Source organism: Vulpes lagopus, chromosome 3, assembly GCF_018345385.1.
Source record: "Vulpes lagopus strain Blue_001 chromosome 3, ASM1834538v1, whole genome shotgun sequence".
Classification (NCBI taxonomy): Eukaryota; Metazoa; Chordata; class Mammalia; order Carnivora; family Canidae; genus Vulpes; species Vulpes lagopus.
In genome coordinates this window covers 83554035-83571374 of record NC_054826.1, presented here as the reverse complement: position 1 = coordinate 83571374, position 17340 = coordinate 83554035, and the positions used below count along the sequence as shown (strand labels likewise).

The window sequence follows — 17340 nt, the reverse complement described above, 5'->3', positions numbered from 1 at the left end:
TATGAAATTTGTATAAATTCATTCATGCATGCTGTATTTTGCATAATTGTGAGGGGGTAGAGAAGAAACTGCCAGAATGATTATTTTTGAGGTGGTGGGCTGGGAGGCAGGGAGGTCATCTTTGCTAGAAATTAAATGGTAATGCTCTATCATCACTTGAGTGCTGTGTAATTTTTTTTCCCCTTTGGAATCTTTCAAAAATTTTATCTGGTTTGGGAGGAGACACATTAGCTTTTCCAACTTCTGCATGGTACCAGACCCAGCTAAACAGCAGCAACATGATTAATACCAACTGAAACTGACTCTAGTAATTGATCGTGTAGCCTCCGAGGTCAGACCACGTAAGTCCACATCCCGGCTCCACCATTTCCTGTCCACTCTGAACTTCAATTTCCTCTTCTGTGAAGTGCAAATAATACTAGTACCTCCCTATATTATCTATTGCTACATAAAAAATTATCCCCAAACATAGCAGCTTACAATCATCCTTTATTATCTTGCAATTCCCGTGGGTTATAAATCCAGGCATGGCTGAGCTGGGAGCTTCTGGCTCCAGGTATCTCATGAGATTGCAGTCAATCTGTCATCCAGGGCTGCAGTCCCATCTGAAGGTTTGACTGGGGGAGGCCCCTCTTCCATGTCAGTGTGTGGAAGCTCCTCACTGGCCATTGGCTGGAGATCTCCCTTAGTTCTTGGCCACATAGGCCTCCCTACAGGGCAGCCGAAGAACCCAAGATTAGAAGCCAGTCTTTTTATAACCTCAACTTGCAAGTGACATCCCATGGTTTCTACCACACTGTCCTTTAGAATTGAGTATATAAATCTAGCCCACACCCAAGGGGAGGGAATTATACAAGGAGGTGACTGTCAGGAGATGAGTATCATCAGGAGACATCTTAAGAGGCTGCCAACCACAGCACTGGTGGGATGGTCAGGAGGATTAAATGAATTAATGTCCAAATCACACAGCATAGTGTTTGAGACAGCATTTGCTCAGTAAACGGAAGTTCTAATTAATGTTACAGATTCCTGTCTTTAACAGTAAATGCCCAAGTGCCTTTTCTGCAAACAAATTTACAGCAAAATTTCAGCGAAGCCCTTTTGCCAATAATGTACTAACTCATCCTTGTTGCTGTTTTCCTGGAACTCACGGAGCAGGACACCCCTAGGAGCACTCCCTGCCATGATCTGATATGGCTGACCCTCACACAGCCCTGGGTCTCTCATTATGGCTCATAATTTATTCAACCTTTGTTTAGGTATTTAGCACCTACAAGGAGACAGAAGCTCAGGTAGGGACTGGCTGAACTAGGCAGACATAGCTAATACCTTCACATTATTGAGGGGATCTGGACAGAGAAATGGCAGCTTCCATCATTCTTGGGGCTCTTAGTCCTGCTAACAGGAGAGGTGTAAACCTACATGATTGCTGGGGGTAAATGGGAGGTTTGTTATTAGTTTTTATGGTCAATTTCCGAACAACTTAATTTATTTAATTAAAACACATTTACTATTTTATATTGATGAAACTTACTGATGCCAAGTGTGCTCTCATGCAAGGTAGAGGCAGAGAAGTAAACTTCTTGGCAACATCATGGGATTAGGTTCACAACATAGGTGACACCATGGTTTCCTGGGAGACCTAGCCCAAGTCGAGGTGGGCAGAGCTAGGACTCACATGAGTATGACCATCCTCCAGGGTGTTTAACTATTCTTTGTAAGAGCATCTATATAGTCTCAAAAGTATATATTCATGTATTTAGCCACTATTTTTTAAAAATTAGCAGTTGCTACTCTTTAGTGCTCACTATGGCCAATACATTAGACAAAGCAAAGGAGCAGGAAGTATGGACCCCAGTTTTGTATTTCTTCACAGAGACCAGAGGTGCCTGTAGTGAAAAGCTCAATGTGAACTCCTCTGCTGAGAGCCAGACATGTCTGGGCACAACAATCAATCTGTGAAAGGATAAAAGGCCAAGGTATCATTCTGGATGACTCTAGGTGTTATGAATAGAACACTTGACAAAGTGGCCTACACAAAATGACGCCTATCATCTTCGCATAACAAGAAGTCTGGGGGCTGAGGAGTTCAAGGACTAGTTAGTGAAATTAGAGGCTGGTACCGAGGACCCAGTTTCTTCCCATCTTTTGGTTTCTCCAGCCTCAGCATTATTGTCTTATGTCTTCAGGCTTACCTCTTCAATGATTGCAAGATGGCTGCCCCAGCTCCTGACTTCATGAGTCTTTCATAATCACACTGAGAAGCAAACAAAGCAGCCACAAATTAGCTGCATGACAGGCCATATTGGCTAAGTCTGATCTTATAGAAGAGAGAATCCATAGGTGACAGAATGGGAATGGAGCAATTAATTATCTTATCTCCTTTGTGCTGTATGAATTATGTGCTTCCTTGAAATGAAATGGATCCTTGGATACTTTTGGGATCCACCTACTTCAAAATTTCAAAGAATGTGTTCTCTCAAGTCATGTTCCTCCAACAAATGTCCTTTTAAGAACAGGAATTGGTATCCAAGAAGACCATCATAGTGGGCTTGAATCAATCATTGGGAGAAAAGCAAGAATCCAAAAACATTCAACAAGCAGAGAAACAGGGCAAAAGAATATAATTACAAAGCGCAAAAGTTCTCAAAACATTTTAGATATTTTCTTCTTACCCATGATTCCCCTTTCTGTGTGGGCTAACGGGAAAAGAAAAAGGAAATCACTTCTATGAGGCACGTCTTCTAGAGTGAGCTGGCCCAAAGTCTTTATGAGATGAGATGGGTATTAATTCATAATTACAAATATAGCAAACAAACCTCACTACAAAGATAACCCCTCCTCTTACCTAAACTCTATGGTCTTAAAATGTACTCATTCAATAAGCAAGTACTTTTTAGCACCTACTCTATGACAAGCATTGTTTTGGGCTCCAGTCTTGTCATGGTGCTCCAATTTTCTCCATCTAAAAATTATATTCAATAAAAACTTATCAAAAACCTTCCAGGATTGCAGAGCTATAATCTGTAATCAGGCATACATTCCTGGAAAATGTTGACAAAACCTCTGTTGGCAAGATCAACAACTCAGAAAACTGGGTGTTAGAGTACAAAATAAAAATGGTATTGTGTGTGAGTATTCACACACATGCACATAAATACACATAAATATGCAGACATAAAACAAAAATTCTAAAAAACAGCAATTTTGAAACAAGCTCTGTCTATACTAAAGATCTGCTCTCCTTAACCCGCATCAGGCATTTGGTATATATCTGTGGCATCATGATTTTCTGAGGCAATTTCTTCCAACAAATACTATGCTATGTAAACTTTGGGTTTTTTTATGTCTATAAAGTAGTCCTCATTGGCTTGAAATGTAATCTTTTCTCATTCACATTCTCCCTTGTTTTATTCATGCAAATCTCAGCAAAATCTTGTGTGACTATTAGCTTCACTACGTAACAACTCCCAAATCTCAGTAATTTACATAAGTAGTTTATTTCTCATTCATGATACATATAGATTTTGGGTCTGCTGTGCCTCTGTCCCATGTTTTTTCTCTTTCCAGGTTGTAGTGGAAGGAGTAGTCCTTATCTGGAACATGCTGTTCTCTTAGAAGGGGTTAGCAGAGCAAGAGACCAAGCTGAACCACAGAATTACATTTAAAGCTTCTGCTTTTAATGGCATGTATCATGTCTATTCACATGTCCTTCAAAGTCAATCATATGATCAAGCCAGACAATGAGCGGGGGAAGCATACTTGAACTATAAGGGGTTCTGACATAGGTAGGGATGTATAATCTTTTTTTTTTTTAATTTTTTTTTTTTTATATATTATAGTCACACAGAGAGAGAGAGGGGCAGAGACACAGGCGGAGGGAGAAGCAGGCTCCATGCACCGGGAGCCTGATGTGGGATTCGATCCCGGGTCTCCAGGATCGTGCCCTGGGCCAAAGGCAGGCGCCAAACCGCTGCGCCACCCAGGGATCCCTATAATCTTTTTTAAAGGCAAAGGAATAGGGGTGCCTGGCTGGCTCAGTGGAGCACATGACTCTTGATCTTGGGGTTATGAGTTTGAACCCCATGTGGGGTGTAGAGATCAGTTAAAAAAGTAAAAAATCATAAAACAAAAATAAAAGAGAGGGACACCTTGATGGCTCAGTCAGTTGAGCATCTGTCTCTTGGTTTTTGGCTCAGTTCATGATCTCAGGGTTGTGGGATTGAGCCTTGTGTCAGACTCTGTGCTCAGCATGGAATCAGCTTTAGATTCTCTCCTCCCTTTGCTCCTCCCCCCCACTGGTGTGCTTTCTCTCTCTCTCTCTCTCTATCTAACTCTCCAATAAATAAATAAATAAATAAATAAATAAATAAATAAAAATAAATAAATCTATCTTTAAAAAAATAAAGGAGAGGGAACAAATAATTGTAAACAATACTATGCTCCACCACAGTTAACTACCTGGCTATTGCCCAAAATACTGAGGAACTTGAGAGCATATATATATTTTTTTTTTTGGTCTACTTTTCTGTCCATTCATTGAAAAATAGAACAGAGACAGTTCTGCACTTGGCACATATAACCCAGGAGAAAAGAAAGCCATCATTTTCAGGGCACTGAACTAATTGCAGCATTTGGTAAAGGCTCACATATTTTTGAGTTGTCATGAACAAATATAAAACCATATGACCACAACACCAAGGTTGTCAAAGGATCGCTATGGTTTATTCAGCATGATGCTGGCAACTCCACTTCACTAGTGTCCAATTTGTATTAAAGTTTCTTGGCATTCAAAACCAAAAGAAAGGAGGGGAATGGTGAGTACTCATGCTCACACTTGTCTGATGCTTCAGGATTTGTCTAGGTTGTTCTTCCACTGCTAAGAGTGGTAGTTGCAGAAATGATTAATACAGCTAAGACAGACATGCTCTACTTGGAGAATCTGAATAAGGATTAGGAGGGGCAGGATAATATTTGTCCTTATATGAGGAGTAAAATTATAGTGTTACATGTGATTCATCATTGTGGGGACCAAAATCATTGCTGGTGTCAATTTCTGCCATTTGCCAGGAGAAACTGGGACCTCATGCCTGCCTACCTGCCTCCCCTTTAATATTTTTAACCACTTGCTCCATGCCAGACACCATAGGATATTGCACATTTACATATATACACACCTATTATTTCTACATCTCACTGATTTTTCACTATAACCTGGGATTTATTTGTAGTCATTAAAGATGGCTTATCTTAGATTTCTTGCCATAAAGCTCTTTCCCTTTATATGACTTCATATTTTCTACAGTTAGCTTAAAGGACACATTTTATGATGACAAAGCTAAAATGAAGTCTTGCTAAACACTTGCCAAAAAAACAATTAACTAATAAGATGACTACTTCACTCCTCAATCTGTGGTCTATTGAGAAGATAGATGGGGATAGACAAATAATAGATAGAAAGAGAAATAAATAGATAATAGATGAACAGTTCCCCATACCCTCACATTTGGTATAAGAAGTAGAAGGGAAGAAATCAAGGTAAAATAGTGATTTTAGCACTATTTCTTATAGTTGTAGTACCCGCTTCAAATTGGAGAGGCTTTTGTCAAACAAACTACCCAAAAATACCCAAGAACTTCCCAACTTTGCTATGCCAATGACCATTTTAAATGTTATCTTTCCTTAAAGAACATGGAGCTTGTTTTGACATGTTTTTTTTTTTTTTTTAATTTATTTATTCAGGCAGAGACACAGGCAGAGGAAGAAGTAGGCTCCATGCAGGGAGCCCGATGTGAGACTCAATCATGGGACTCCAGGGTCACCCCCTGGGCCAAAGGCAGGAGCTAAACCTCTGAGCCACCCAGGGATCCCCTGTTTTGACATGTTTTTTTTTTTTTTTAAGATTTTTTATTCATTTATTCACAAGAGACACAGAGAGAGAGAGAAGCAGAGACACAGGCAGAGTGAGAAGCAGGCTCCATGCAGGGAGCCCAACGTGGGACTCGATCCCGGGACTCCAGGATCACGTCCTGGGCCAAAGCCAGGCTCTAAACCACTGAGCCGCCCAGGGACCCATGTTTTGACATGGTTTTAAAGATGTTATTTATTTATTTGAGAAAGGGAACACGAACTGGGGGAGAAACAGAAGGAGAGGGACAAACAGATTCCCTGTTGAGTGGGGAACCCAATGCAGGGCTTGATCTCAGGACCCTGAAATCATGACCTGAGCTGAAGGCAGATGCATAACCAACTGAGCCACCTTTATTTTGAGATTTGTAATAATATCTAGCATACTAATGGCTAGCAATTATGACCAGTTTTTGGTACTTTGTTACAGTAACCCTAGCAAGCTAATACAGTAGATATTGTAAAAGCTCAACTTTGGTTCAGTTTGGGGGAAAAAAGAACAGTATTACCGATACTTATAATCATGCAGGGGGTGGGGGGGCAGGGTGCAACATAGTACAGTGGTTTTATGCTTGCCCTGGTCTGGGCCTGGGTTCAACTTCTTGCTCTATCACTTGACTAACAATGTGGCCTCAGGCAAATTACTTAATCTCTTTGTGTGTCAGTCTACATAAATGTAAAGTAGGGTAATAGGACTTATCTCACAAAGTTGTTTTGAGTACCAGATGAATTAGCGTTTTAAAGCACTAAAAGCAGTCCTTCACACATTGTGACTGATAGATAAATATTAAATAAAAAGATGGGAAAGTACCATGAAATCTGGTTTACAGAATCCTCTTAAATGCTAACACTTAAAAAAAAAAAAATTCTAACTGTAAAGTACTCTTGTTTCATGGAGGAAATACCTGTTAGTAGCATTCAGAGTTTTTATGGGTGTGCTGAGTTTGGCCTTATGTAAGGACGAATGTCTGTAACCAACGAAGGTGCTCTGACGACGGCAAAAGCAAAGTCCCATGCACCTTGACAGCAGTGATTGTGAGTCATTTCTGGTGAGGAGTTCCACATTTGCCAGAGTCTCGACAATTGTTGGCTTTCCCCCCAACATTTGTTGTGATGAGAAACACGAAGGAGAAAGTCCAGCATGTGTGCTGAAAATGTTCACAGGTGCTGTTTGCACATGACTTGCCGCGGAACGGGGGTAAATACTACTTGATTTCTACTGGTAAAACTTTAACAGAAGATAAACTTGCTGACTGCAAAGTGTACCACATGACTGTTCCGTGCATGATAGCTAATATAAACAGTGTTGGGGGAGTGGAGAACTCCTAGGGTCCAGGGACCACTGTGTGGACCTTTCTAGAAGGTCGGCCCAGCCACAATTTGCTGTTTTCCTCAGCCTCCTGAGTTACTTCTGCACATGGGAGACAACCCAAGGAAGTGAGACAAAATTGTAAATCAGGAGCTTCACACAGTCGAATGTGATGGTGTCTGGTGATTCTTGCTCCCAACCCACTGACTTTTAATACCCATGATGGTTTCTGCCAGAAAATCCTGCCGATGGCCTAGGTTACATTTGTGACCAATAGAATCTTACCAATTGTGACCAATAGAAATGGCCAGTCATAGAAAATGCATCTTAAAGAGCATTGGAGAAAAGAGGAAACTTTCCCCAAAAGGAGATCACACCTGAGTTAGATTTCTGAGAACATTATTTCTCTGTGATCAAACAGTGCCTGTGATACATTGAGAACATTTTTATGAATGTAAAAATCACTGCAGGAGACTTGAAATAGCTTCGTCTCATGTCAGTTCAATCCACAGAGCTATTAAAATTTTCAAAACTTCAGGGCACCGAAGAAATATATGATCTGAATGCAAGCATTTGAATAACAGCTAACAGGTCTCATATAACCATATAACTGACAGAGCTGGGACTGGGTAGGTCCACAGTATATTGTATATTTTTTATTTACATAGAACTGACCATTGTATAAGCTCACTTATCCAAAAAATAGCTTGGGAGCAGGGACTTTTTTAAAATTAAAACACAACTTGAGAAGTAGTTTTCTTATACATGTAAGAAGAAGTAGCCTGTAGGTCCTGACTCAGGAAATATTTATGCTTATCACACACATAACCTTAACCAGTATAATTTTTTCACTTTCACCTCTCTAGCACTTAGGAAATTAGAAGTAGAAAGGCCTTTTGCTATAGACATACATGCTGACAAAAGGTGATGGTGACAGCCCACAGAAGAGGGAAATAGGAAACTGTGGAAAGCAGACACAGGGGAAACCTGAGTGGCTCAGTGGTTGAACATCTGCCTTTGGCTCAGGGCATTATCCTGGGGTCCTGGGATCTAGTCCTGCATCAGGCTCCCCACAGGGAACCTACTTCTGCCTCTGTCTATGTCTCTGCCTCTGTCTATGTCTCTCGTGAATAAATAAAATCTTGAAGAAGAAGAAGAAGAAGAAGAAGAAGAAGAAGAAGAAGAAGAAAAGAAGACAAAAAAAAAAAAAGACAGAAGAAAGCAGACACAAGGATTCTAAAAGGCAAAGTAATTTGCATCTACTTAGCAGGCAAACATCCTATCTAAATTGCCTAAGCACATAACTTTGTCCTACAACAGCATTAGAATCGGTTCTCATTATGATAACTTTGAGACCAAGAAAAGAGAAAAAAAGTATTAAATATAAGTTTCCCAGACTCCTTCAGAAAGCAATAGAGATTGAGTTACATTTCAGAAAGTTTTCCACCCAAAACATCTTTTTTTTTCTTCCTTCCTTTTTTAAAAAATAATTTATTTTATTAATTAATTTAGTTAGTTTCTGGTGCTTGGAAGGACAGCCTTCAATCGCTTACAACTCAGCCCTCCAGAATGGCTACTTTCCCAAAGAAGGCTGGGATTGTTACCGTCATTGTTTACCATGTGCCATGTACAGGGGTGTGATTATTACATATTAGGAGATTAGTATTAGTTCATGTCTTTTAAGAATCATCTTGGTTCTCCCAAATTTGGATAGGTGAAGCACTGTCTTATTCTTCAAAAGATCTTATTTCTCAAAAGGAGAAGAAATGGGGGAAAAGAAATGTGTGGAAGGGATTGTAAGGAGAGGGCATGTCAGAACGCGCATTACACTCTCAGGGCCGTTGGGAGGGAAAAAGAGGTTTTCCTGGAGAACAAACAAAATTTCACTGTCCCATTTATTTTTACTTTTTCCCAGCTCACAGACAGACCTCTAAAACAGCTCACTGTCACCAAATGCCCTTTCAAATGACAAAGAGCTGAAAGAAAAATCGAAGTCATCTCCCCATATGATACGTAAGAAATAGCACATTCTATCTTCCCTAGGGAAAGAAAGCCCCAACCACGGCAGCTCTGCAAGCAAGCCTCATCAGGTGCATCCTCCATTTCTTCCCATGCACCAAACGTGTGTGCGCTCCCAGGTGCGCAGGTGCACATCCTTATTAGGGACGCGGTCCTGCCGGGAACCGGGAATCGCTATTAGGGCCACCTTCACTGCCAACCTCCTATCAGCCAGGCACTGGGTCAAGGGGCAACACTAATTATCACTTGACAACAACTCTGCAAGGAAACTTAAGTAAATTTCTTGAAAGACACACTGCTTACGCACAACTGAGATGGGATTTACAAGGGTGCTTATTAATCACTAGGCTATGCCATCTCCTATTGAGGTTTAGACGTTTATCCTTGGAAATGATTCTCTTATCCCAAGGGGCAGGGAAAGGTTCAGGAAAAATAGCCACTTTGTAAAGACCCAGACTGGGCGGTGGACCCTGCTCTCTGCAAGACAAGATTGTGGGGTGTGCCGGAGCCCTTTAACGAGTGGCACTCAGCCTCTCTGGGGGACTCAAGGATGGGGGCTGGGAAAGGCTGTGGCCCATGTAGGAAGAAGGCACATCTGAGTGGCTTCTGCAGCACAAAACCACCTGCTTACATGTTTTCCTGTTCACCAAGAGGCTCTCTGGAAAGTGAGTAAGATGTCTACCATCAGATCTACCCTTTACAGTGTGGGGCTCCCTGCAAACAGACCGTATGTGACCCTGAGCCCTGTGCTCAGAGCACAGGCCACCGATAGTCACACAGCAGCCTTCGTTCTGGGGCATGAAGGGCTGCCTCTGCTCCATCCTCAGTGACTCAAAGAAATAGCAAGGCCCAAGAGTCTGATTTTTCAGAGATGGCCAGATTGTGCAGAGATGGCTACGGGGTCCCAGGCCCCTGCTTTCTCCTATTTCGAGATATTTCCAAAATGCAGATAAAGCAACTGGAAAATAGAAGCTGGCAACCTGGAAAGAGGTGGGGAAAGAGAGGGAAGGAAAGGAGAGTGGAGCTGATCTGGGAAGTCAACCTATCAACCTAATATATGGAGAAATATGGTAACCATTGGTCAGAATATCAAGTTGTCAAAACTAACACAGAATGCTAAGAAAGTACTAAGCTGTGCAATGCTACAACAGACTGAGCCTCTAAGACCAATGGAGCTTCTGAGACAAGAGGGCAGGCGAGGAAGCAGCCATGACATCCTGCCGCAAACCTACAGGATGCTTTGCTTCCATGCTCAGCAGGGTCTGGGTCTTAGGCTTGCAAGCAAAGGTTCAACGACCAGGGAGTCAGCTGGGGCCAATTTGTCCAGCCTTTAGGAACGTCTCATTCCTCAGTGATTTCTGACTTTCTCGAATACCCAGAGTAGGAGCTTCTCACCATCATCCAGCCCCACTGGAGTTGCCCTGGCTCCTGGGGGTGATTCAGTGGCCAGCACAGAGCAAGTGCTCCATAAGCATTGATTGACTGAATGAATGAGTGTGTGCCCTGTAAATATCCGTTCAGCGACTGAGTCTTTATGTATGAAAATCTAGCATTGAATCATAATTCTCCACCTCGCTACATTAAACCCCAAGCACAGTGTCCACGTTTCTGATTCAGGGGGGAGACTATCATTTTAAGGGAAGGTCCATGAGTATCCTAACCTTGGAAGTTAATAGTTAGATATTAAAAGCAATACAGGCTTATTGTAGAAAAATCTTAAAGGACTTAAAAAATACTACTTAAAATACTTGAAAAACCAGAAAACAATCACCTATAATCTCAAATCCTGCCACTTAGAGGTAGTTCACATGTTGGTGTGTTTTTCCAGTTTTTCTCTTTATATATACATGGACATATATAAATATTTAAAATCATTATTATATGGAATATATGATTGTGTATCTGCCCTTTTTTTTTTGAGAGCTACAGATTGGGCATTTTCCATTATAAACAACTATCTTTGAGAGAGGAATTTTAAAATATCCTCACAACATTCTGTCTTATGGATGGACTGTAATTTATTTAGCTTTTTCCCTATTTTTGTACATTGAGCTTGTCTCTCACTTTCCCTACACCACAAATAATGCCAGTTAAACATACATCTTCAAAATTATTCTACACACTTCTGATACATTCTTAAAACAAATATCTAGAGGCAGAATCACCAGGGCAAGAGATATAAACATGTTTAACAGTTCTTGTTACTTAGTTCTTAAAATATTTTTAAAATTTTTCTCTTAAAACATGTAAGGACTATCTAAAGAAAGTCATGGAGAGAAATGATAGGCTTGAGGGTTTTGTTTTTGTTTTGTTTTGTTTGTTTGTTTTTTTAGCCCTATTGCCTCATTTCCTTTAGCCAGGGCCAGTCTAAGTATTTGTCATCTTTAGAGTTTAGAATTCCTCCTGCTTTTATGTTTTTCCCCTGCGTCTGGGGAGCACTCACCCTAGAGATTCCTCTATAATCAATGGTCTGTGTTGCCTTGCCCACATTTGGGGACCTGTGACCTTTGGTTCCAGGGCACTCTGATGAACCCCGCATAGAACCAGGAATTTCTCTGTAAGGAGTTGATTTCAAGGCTAGAACACACACTCAAATCAAAGGCTTACTGTCTTTAAAAAGCAAATAAAATATACAAGAAATGCTGATTCCACTGAAATCAAAATCCTCTACTAATAGGCTCTTGACTGCATCTCTACATGCTCTTTCCGGCATTTTAGCTGATATCAGGAATATCTAGAAACATTGTTAGCCACAGAAAAAGTTGTTGATTCCAAAGAAACTCAACAATGGTCATTTCTGAATGTGACATTTGGTTTATGAAATGAAGTTAGGGGCAGTTCAACTTTTTCTTTTACGAAATAAAAAGATTGAGTTTGCTGTTTATATTTAAAAGGCAGCTAGGATTTCTAACTGTATTGTGGTAGCTTTTGCTCCTCTGTTTCTTCTAAAAATCTACACAATGAGCATGGAGTATACTCATGTGAATCATGAATATACTCTTCCTCTCCTCTTTAGGTAAGTTGAATCTTAATTATTATAATAATACATATATTTTCTTAAATGCTTGATACTTTTTCATGTTCTACTTCCCCTCTTTACATTCTGAAAAATCTACGCAAAACAATTTATTATGTGCCAGTAGAGTCACCAAAAGTATTCTCATATTTCGGGAACTTAGGTATATATACACCTCTGCTGATAAAATCATAGATTACAAGAAAAAAATGGAGTTAGCTGGGATCTTGGGATATCAGCCATAACTTACTGATGGGTAAAGAAATCACAGTCCAAGGAAGAGAAAAGGCTGATTACTAACTCTTTGGGTTTGTCATTTAATCAAGGACATGGAATAGGAAAAATAATAGTCAGAGCGACTGACTTCTTTACAGCCTTTTACAGTTTATAAAATACACTCACATTCAACATTAAGACATACCTCAGTTCTGGACTTTTAGCAAATGAAACCTCCATACATTCCATTTCCCTCTAGGAGCCCATGTGGCTGATTTTATATCTGGTATTTATTTCATTTATTGGTTGTTGCTAGTGATGGTATCTTTCACGTAGAGCCTCAAAAGGCATTTAAGATGAATTCATGCACAAAACAGCAGGTTATCATTTTGAGTGGGCTGATTTTTAAATGGAGAGTAAGCACGTTGTGCCCTAAAAATTAAGAAACTGAGGGGCACCTGGGTGGCTCAGTGTGTGAAGTGTCTGGATCTTGATTTCAGCTCAGGTCATGATCTCAGGGTCCTGACATTGAGCCCCATGTCAGGCGCCATGCTCAGCAGGGAGTCTGCTTGGGATTCTCTCTCGCCCTCTCCCTCTGCTCCTCCCTCCACAACTCACATGTTCTCTCTCTCTCAAATAAATAAATAAATAAAATCTTTAAAAAAAAAAAAAAAGTCAAGAAACTGAGGCCACATCTTAGCAGCAGAATCATAATATCAGTGGGATTTTCAGATCTTTTAGAAAAGGTGTCAGGGGTTATATCTGCCACTTAAAAGCGCCAGGGACCAAAGCAGATCTCAAAGAAGCCCAAGGTTGTGTCTTTCAAGATCTAAGAGTGGGTTTCACCAATGAAGGCATTGGATGTGATCTCTTTGCCACTTATATTTTCACAGAAGAGGATGGTCAATACTTCCATGATGTCATAAAGTAATGCTAATCACTCATCTGGAAAATACTGTCCTATGAATTCGTATTTTCCATGTTTATTGAACACTTCTGGTTTTCAGGCACAGAAGGAGAGATGCAGAGAACAAAGGGCATCCTGCCCTCAAAGTGCCCCCGGTCCAGTGGCACATTTGTTCAGCCACCTCTAGAGGAGATATCTCCAATCCTTGGAGAGTTCCACCTCCTCTGCAGAAGGTGGCAGGGTTCATTATGACCACGTGGGATGGCTGTTTGGTGACTTTTTCCTCTGTGTAGTGGGACTTACAGATTCATGCCTTTACTCTTCAGCAGAGTGTATTCGTGTCCTAGGGCTGCTGCATCAAACTAGCACAACCTGGAGGGCTTGAAACAACAGAATTTTATTCCCAAGGTTCTGGAGGGTAGAAGTTCAAAATCAAAGTGTCAGCAAGGCTATGCTCTCTCTGAAGGCTTGAGGGGAGAATGTGTCCCGCACCTTAGCTCTTAGCTCTTGGAGTAGCTGACACTCTTTGGCAATTTCTTTGGCTCGTGGACACATAGCTCCAATCTCCATGTCTGGTGTTACATGGTGTCCTCTCCTGCTCTTCTCTTCTGGTCAGGACAACAATCACATTGGATTAGGCCCACGCTGACCTCAAATCATCTCGTCTTCACTTGATTACATCTCCAGAGACCCTACTGGCAAATAAGGTCACATTCACAGTGACCCTGAACTGGGCAACCCCCAAGGTCACCTCACAGGGTTTAGGAACTTTAATGAATCTCTTGGAGGGACATAATTCAACCCATCACAAGGGATCTGATATGTCAATGCCCTCTTCTTAGCAGAGACAGTAAAACTAACACCAGTTACTCTGCTTCAGATGGCAGGTCGCAGCTTCATGTGGCTGGGCTCAATGATAAACCAGAAGCATCGGGTGCCTTAGCTCTAGAGTGGGTCACAGATAGTGAAAATAATGTGGCATGTGTTTTGGGGAGCAAGAGGACAGAGGAGACAAAAGTAGACTTTCAAATAAGTGACGTTTCATGTGTCCCTCTCTCTTCCATGTTTATGTGTCCATAGCATATCATTCTTCATCCTAATATCTCTCTCTCCTTGTTCCAGTGAAGTAGCAAATAGAGGAAGAGTGCCGAGCTCCTGCTGTAAATTAGGTGCCATTCAGCACCCGCATTCGTCTGGGTAACCGTGCCAGCTCTGCCTGAAGCAGCAAATCGCACATCAAGTTTCCATTCCAATCCTTTGTATTGGAAGCCTTTCCCCCCAATGGATACACAGTTGTAAAGAACCCAGTTTGGCCTGCAGCACTGTTCCACTGGCATCAGTTGGACTGTTGGCAAATAATAACCCCAACTGGCAGAACCCAAAATAGCCAGCCCTCTGGACTGCTCACCTGTCCTACAGCCCTTGAGTAGAGGCAAACAGCACGTGTAGGCGGCCCTCCTTCATTCCGGCCCTGCTCTTGCTCCTCACAAGGGGCTTTTCTGTTGACCTGTGTGGTGCTTTGCTTGACCCAAACTCATAAATGGAAAATTGTGGTGGACCCAATGCCTTCACAGAGGGTGTGATCAGAAAAACACTGCATTCCCCAGATAAAAGGTGGTGTTCTGCAGAAAAGGCTTCCCGGTGGTTAGTTTCCTCAGGGGAGAGGCAGGAAGATTTCTGCTCCAGGCTGTAGGAAAAATGATGGTCTTTTCTTGCCACTAGAAATTGTTAGCAAGCTTCTGATAGCAGGTAGCACTTTGTTGTGTGTTGTAATACCACTTTGACCTTAGTCCCTACTACCTAATATGAATGGCAAAGGAAGACAGTGTATTAAGAACATTTAGGCAAACAAACAGGTATGTTTTAAAATCTTTAGATGGCGCGCAAGCAAAGGGATTGTATGCAAATTCTGGGAAATGAATACGAGTCCTAAGAAGTCCTTTGGGGGAAGAAGGACCATCCTCCTTCTAACTGGAGAAAATCTCATAGAGGAATTCTTTTTTTAAGTCTTTACATCCTCATTCATTTAGTAACAAATCAAGTGTATGGTCAAAACTCTCAGTTGCAAGTGACAGAAATACAACTCACATAAAAGGTAATGTGTACACAGAAAAATTCAGGAGTAGGCTTTCAGGTACAGTTGGTTCCAGCCGGTCAAACAGTATCTTCAGGAGCATACTTCCAGCCTTTCAGCTTTGCCTTCTCTTTCTTGACTTCATCCTCAAACAGGGACTCCCTGTTTTTTGACAGGGTGTCCCACAGAAGCTCTAGGCTAACTTCCCATCAGTTTAATCACTCCAGAAAAATGATTCTTTCCTGGGACTTGATGCATTACTCCTGGGGCTGACAGCCTTGGCTCTGATAGACTCAGCTTGTAGCACCTGCTCATTTCTAAGCCACTCAGCACGGTTAACAATCTCACTGGCCAGACTTGAACCACACACCAACTCCTGATCTGTGAGGACGGAGAGTCAAGGACGGGTAGTTCTCTAAAGAAAACCCAGGATCCTAGTATTATAGGAAGAAATGGAAGCTGAACAGGAAAAAGCAGCAGATGTCCACGACACTATAACAACAACAACAAAAGTAAATTCCTGTGAGATTCTGACAGAGCACTACAAAACCAACCCCAGCTTTTTAAAGTAACTTTAAAAGAGGTCAACTTCCAGCTTCCTTCATAGAATTTCTGATTACTCTGCTGCTAGTAACCAAGTCAGCAATAAATGCTTTGTTTTCTCTTTCAAATCAAAGTTGTCCAGGAACATTTCCTGTCAATGCCTATTCTAGGGTCCTGAATTCTTGTCTTAGGAATAAAGGTGACAAACAGATGTAGATAAAAACAAAATAAGCAAAACAGAACAAAAGGCTATGGTGAAAATGTCTGTTTTCACATCACAGCTTCAGCAGGAAAATCCCTTTGGCTGAGTTATTTTTGAACAGAGAGCAAATCATGATTCAGGTTTTAAAGAGAAAAAAAAGAGGAAAGCAATCACTATTCATAATAAGGACAAGGGTACCAAGAAAGAGAACAAGATGGACACTGGTAGACAGGTAATATTCAGTCACAGGAAGCGAGTGACAGTTTCTGTCACAAGGAGACAAGTTGTGCCGAAGGGCTGGTAAGCAAATATTTTTCGTCTCCCAGTAATGAGGCAGCATGCTCTAAAACCCAGAGATGACACAGTTTCTACTACAGATTTTCTTTTGCAATGATGCTTCACCAGAAATATCTCCAGGAGTTTTTCAGCCCCCTAAAAGTTTCTTAATATAAAACGACTGTCTTATAATTAAGCAATTTAATTTTATTATTTTATTTTAATATTATTGAAGGCTCTGGCCTAGAAATACTCCACTATCTAGTGTTAAGGCTTGACAGAAACTCCACCAGATTAGGGTACATGGAAAACAGCTGAGAGACATGGGATTAATGACTTAACATTACCACCAACCCAACTGTAGAATTCCGGGTTGGGGACTTTTATATATGATGTATTCATTTCGAGATACTATTTGTATGTTCCCAATTTCTGTTTCCTGTTGTACTTTTATTTATTTCCTGTTTCTCATTAAATCTTAAGTTTTGTTTATTGACAAAATGTACTACTTTGCAAGGGAGAAAGGTAGTGGCTGGGTAGGTCCGCATGTGAGTTCGATGCTTATAATTATTTTATACAAACATTGTCCAAATAACCAATATGTGGTGGACATTTACAATAAGACTCTAGAAGAATTTAGTGGGTCTGATATAAGTGTAAAGCCCTGAAAAGATAGAATAGCAGGCCATAAAAAATACAAAGGGAGAGGAGTACCTGGCTGGCTCAGTCGGTAGAACATGCAACTCTTGGTCTTAGGGTTGTGAGTTCGAGCCCCAGGTTGGGCCTGGAGATTGCATTAAAAAAAAAAAGAATATATATATATAAAGAGAGATAGAAAACAAATACAATTATCACTGGGGAGGGAATGAGT

At 41.0% G+C, this 17340-nt stretch overlaps 1 protein-coding gene across 1 annotated transcript in view; it reads right to left on the bottom strand.

Moving 5' to 3' along the window:
* Positions 1-471: 471 nt before the first annotated feature.
* LOC121487030 (translation initiation factor IF-2-like) overlaps positions 472-17340 on the bottom strand; it is a 34277-nt gene continuing 17408 nt past the window's right edge. The window contains exons 4-5 of the mRNA XM_041748500.1: positions 2196-2257; positions 472-710 (exon numbers count right to left, since the gene is read on the bottom strand). Coding sequence (XP_041604434.1) covers positions 686-710; positions 2196-2257 — 87 coding nt within the window. The 3' untranslated portion in view covers positions 472-685. The remainder of the gene's footprint in view (positions 711-2195; positions 2258-17340) is intronic.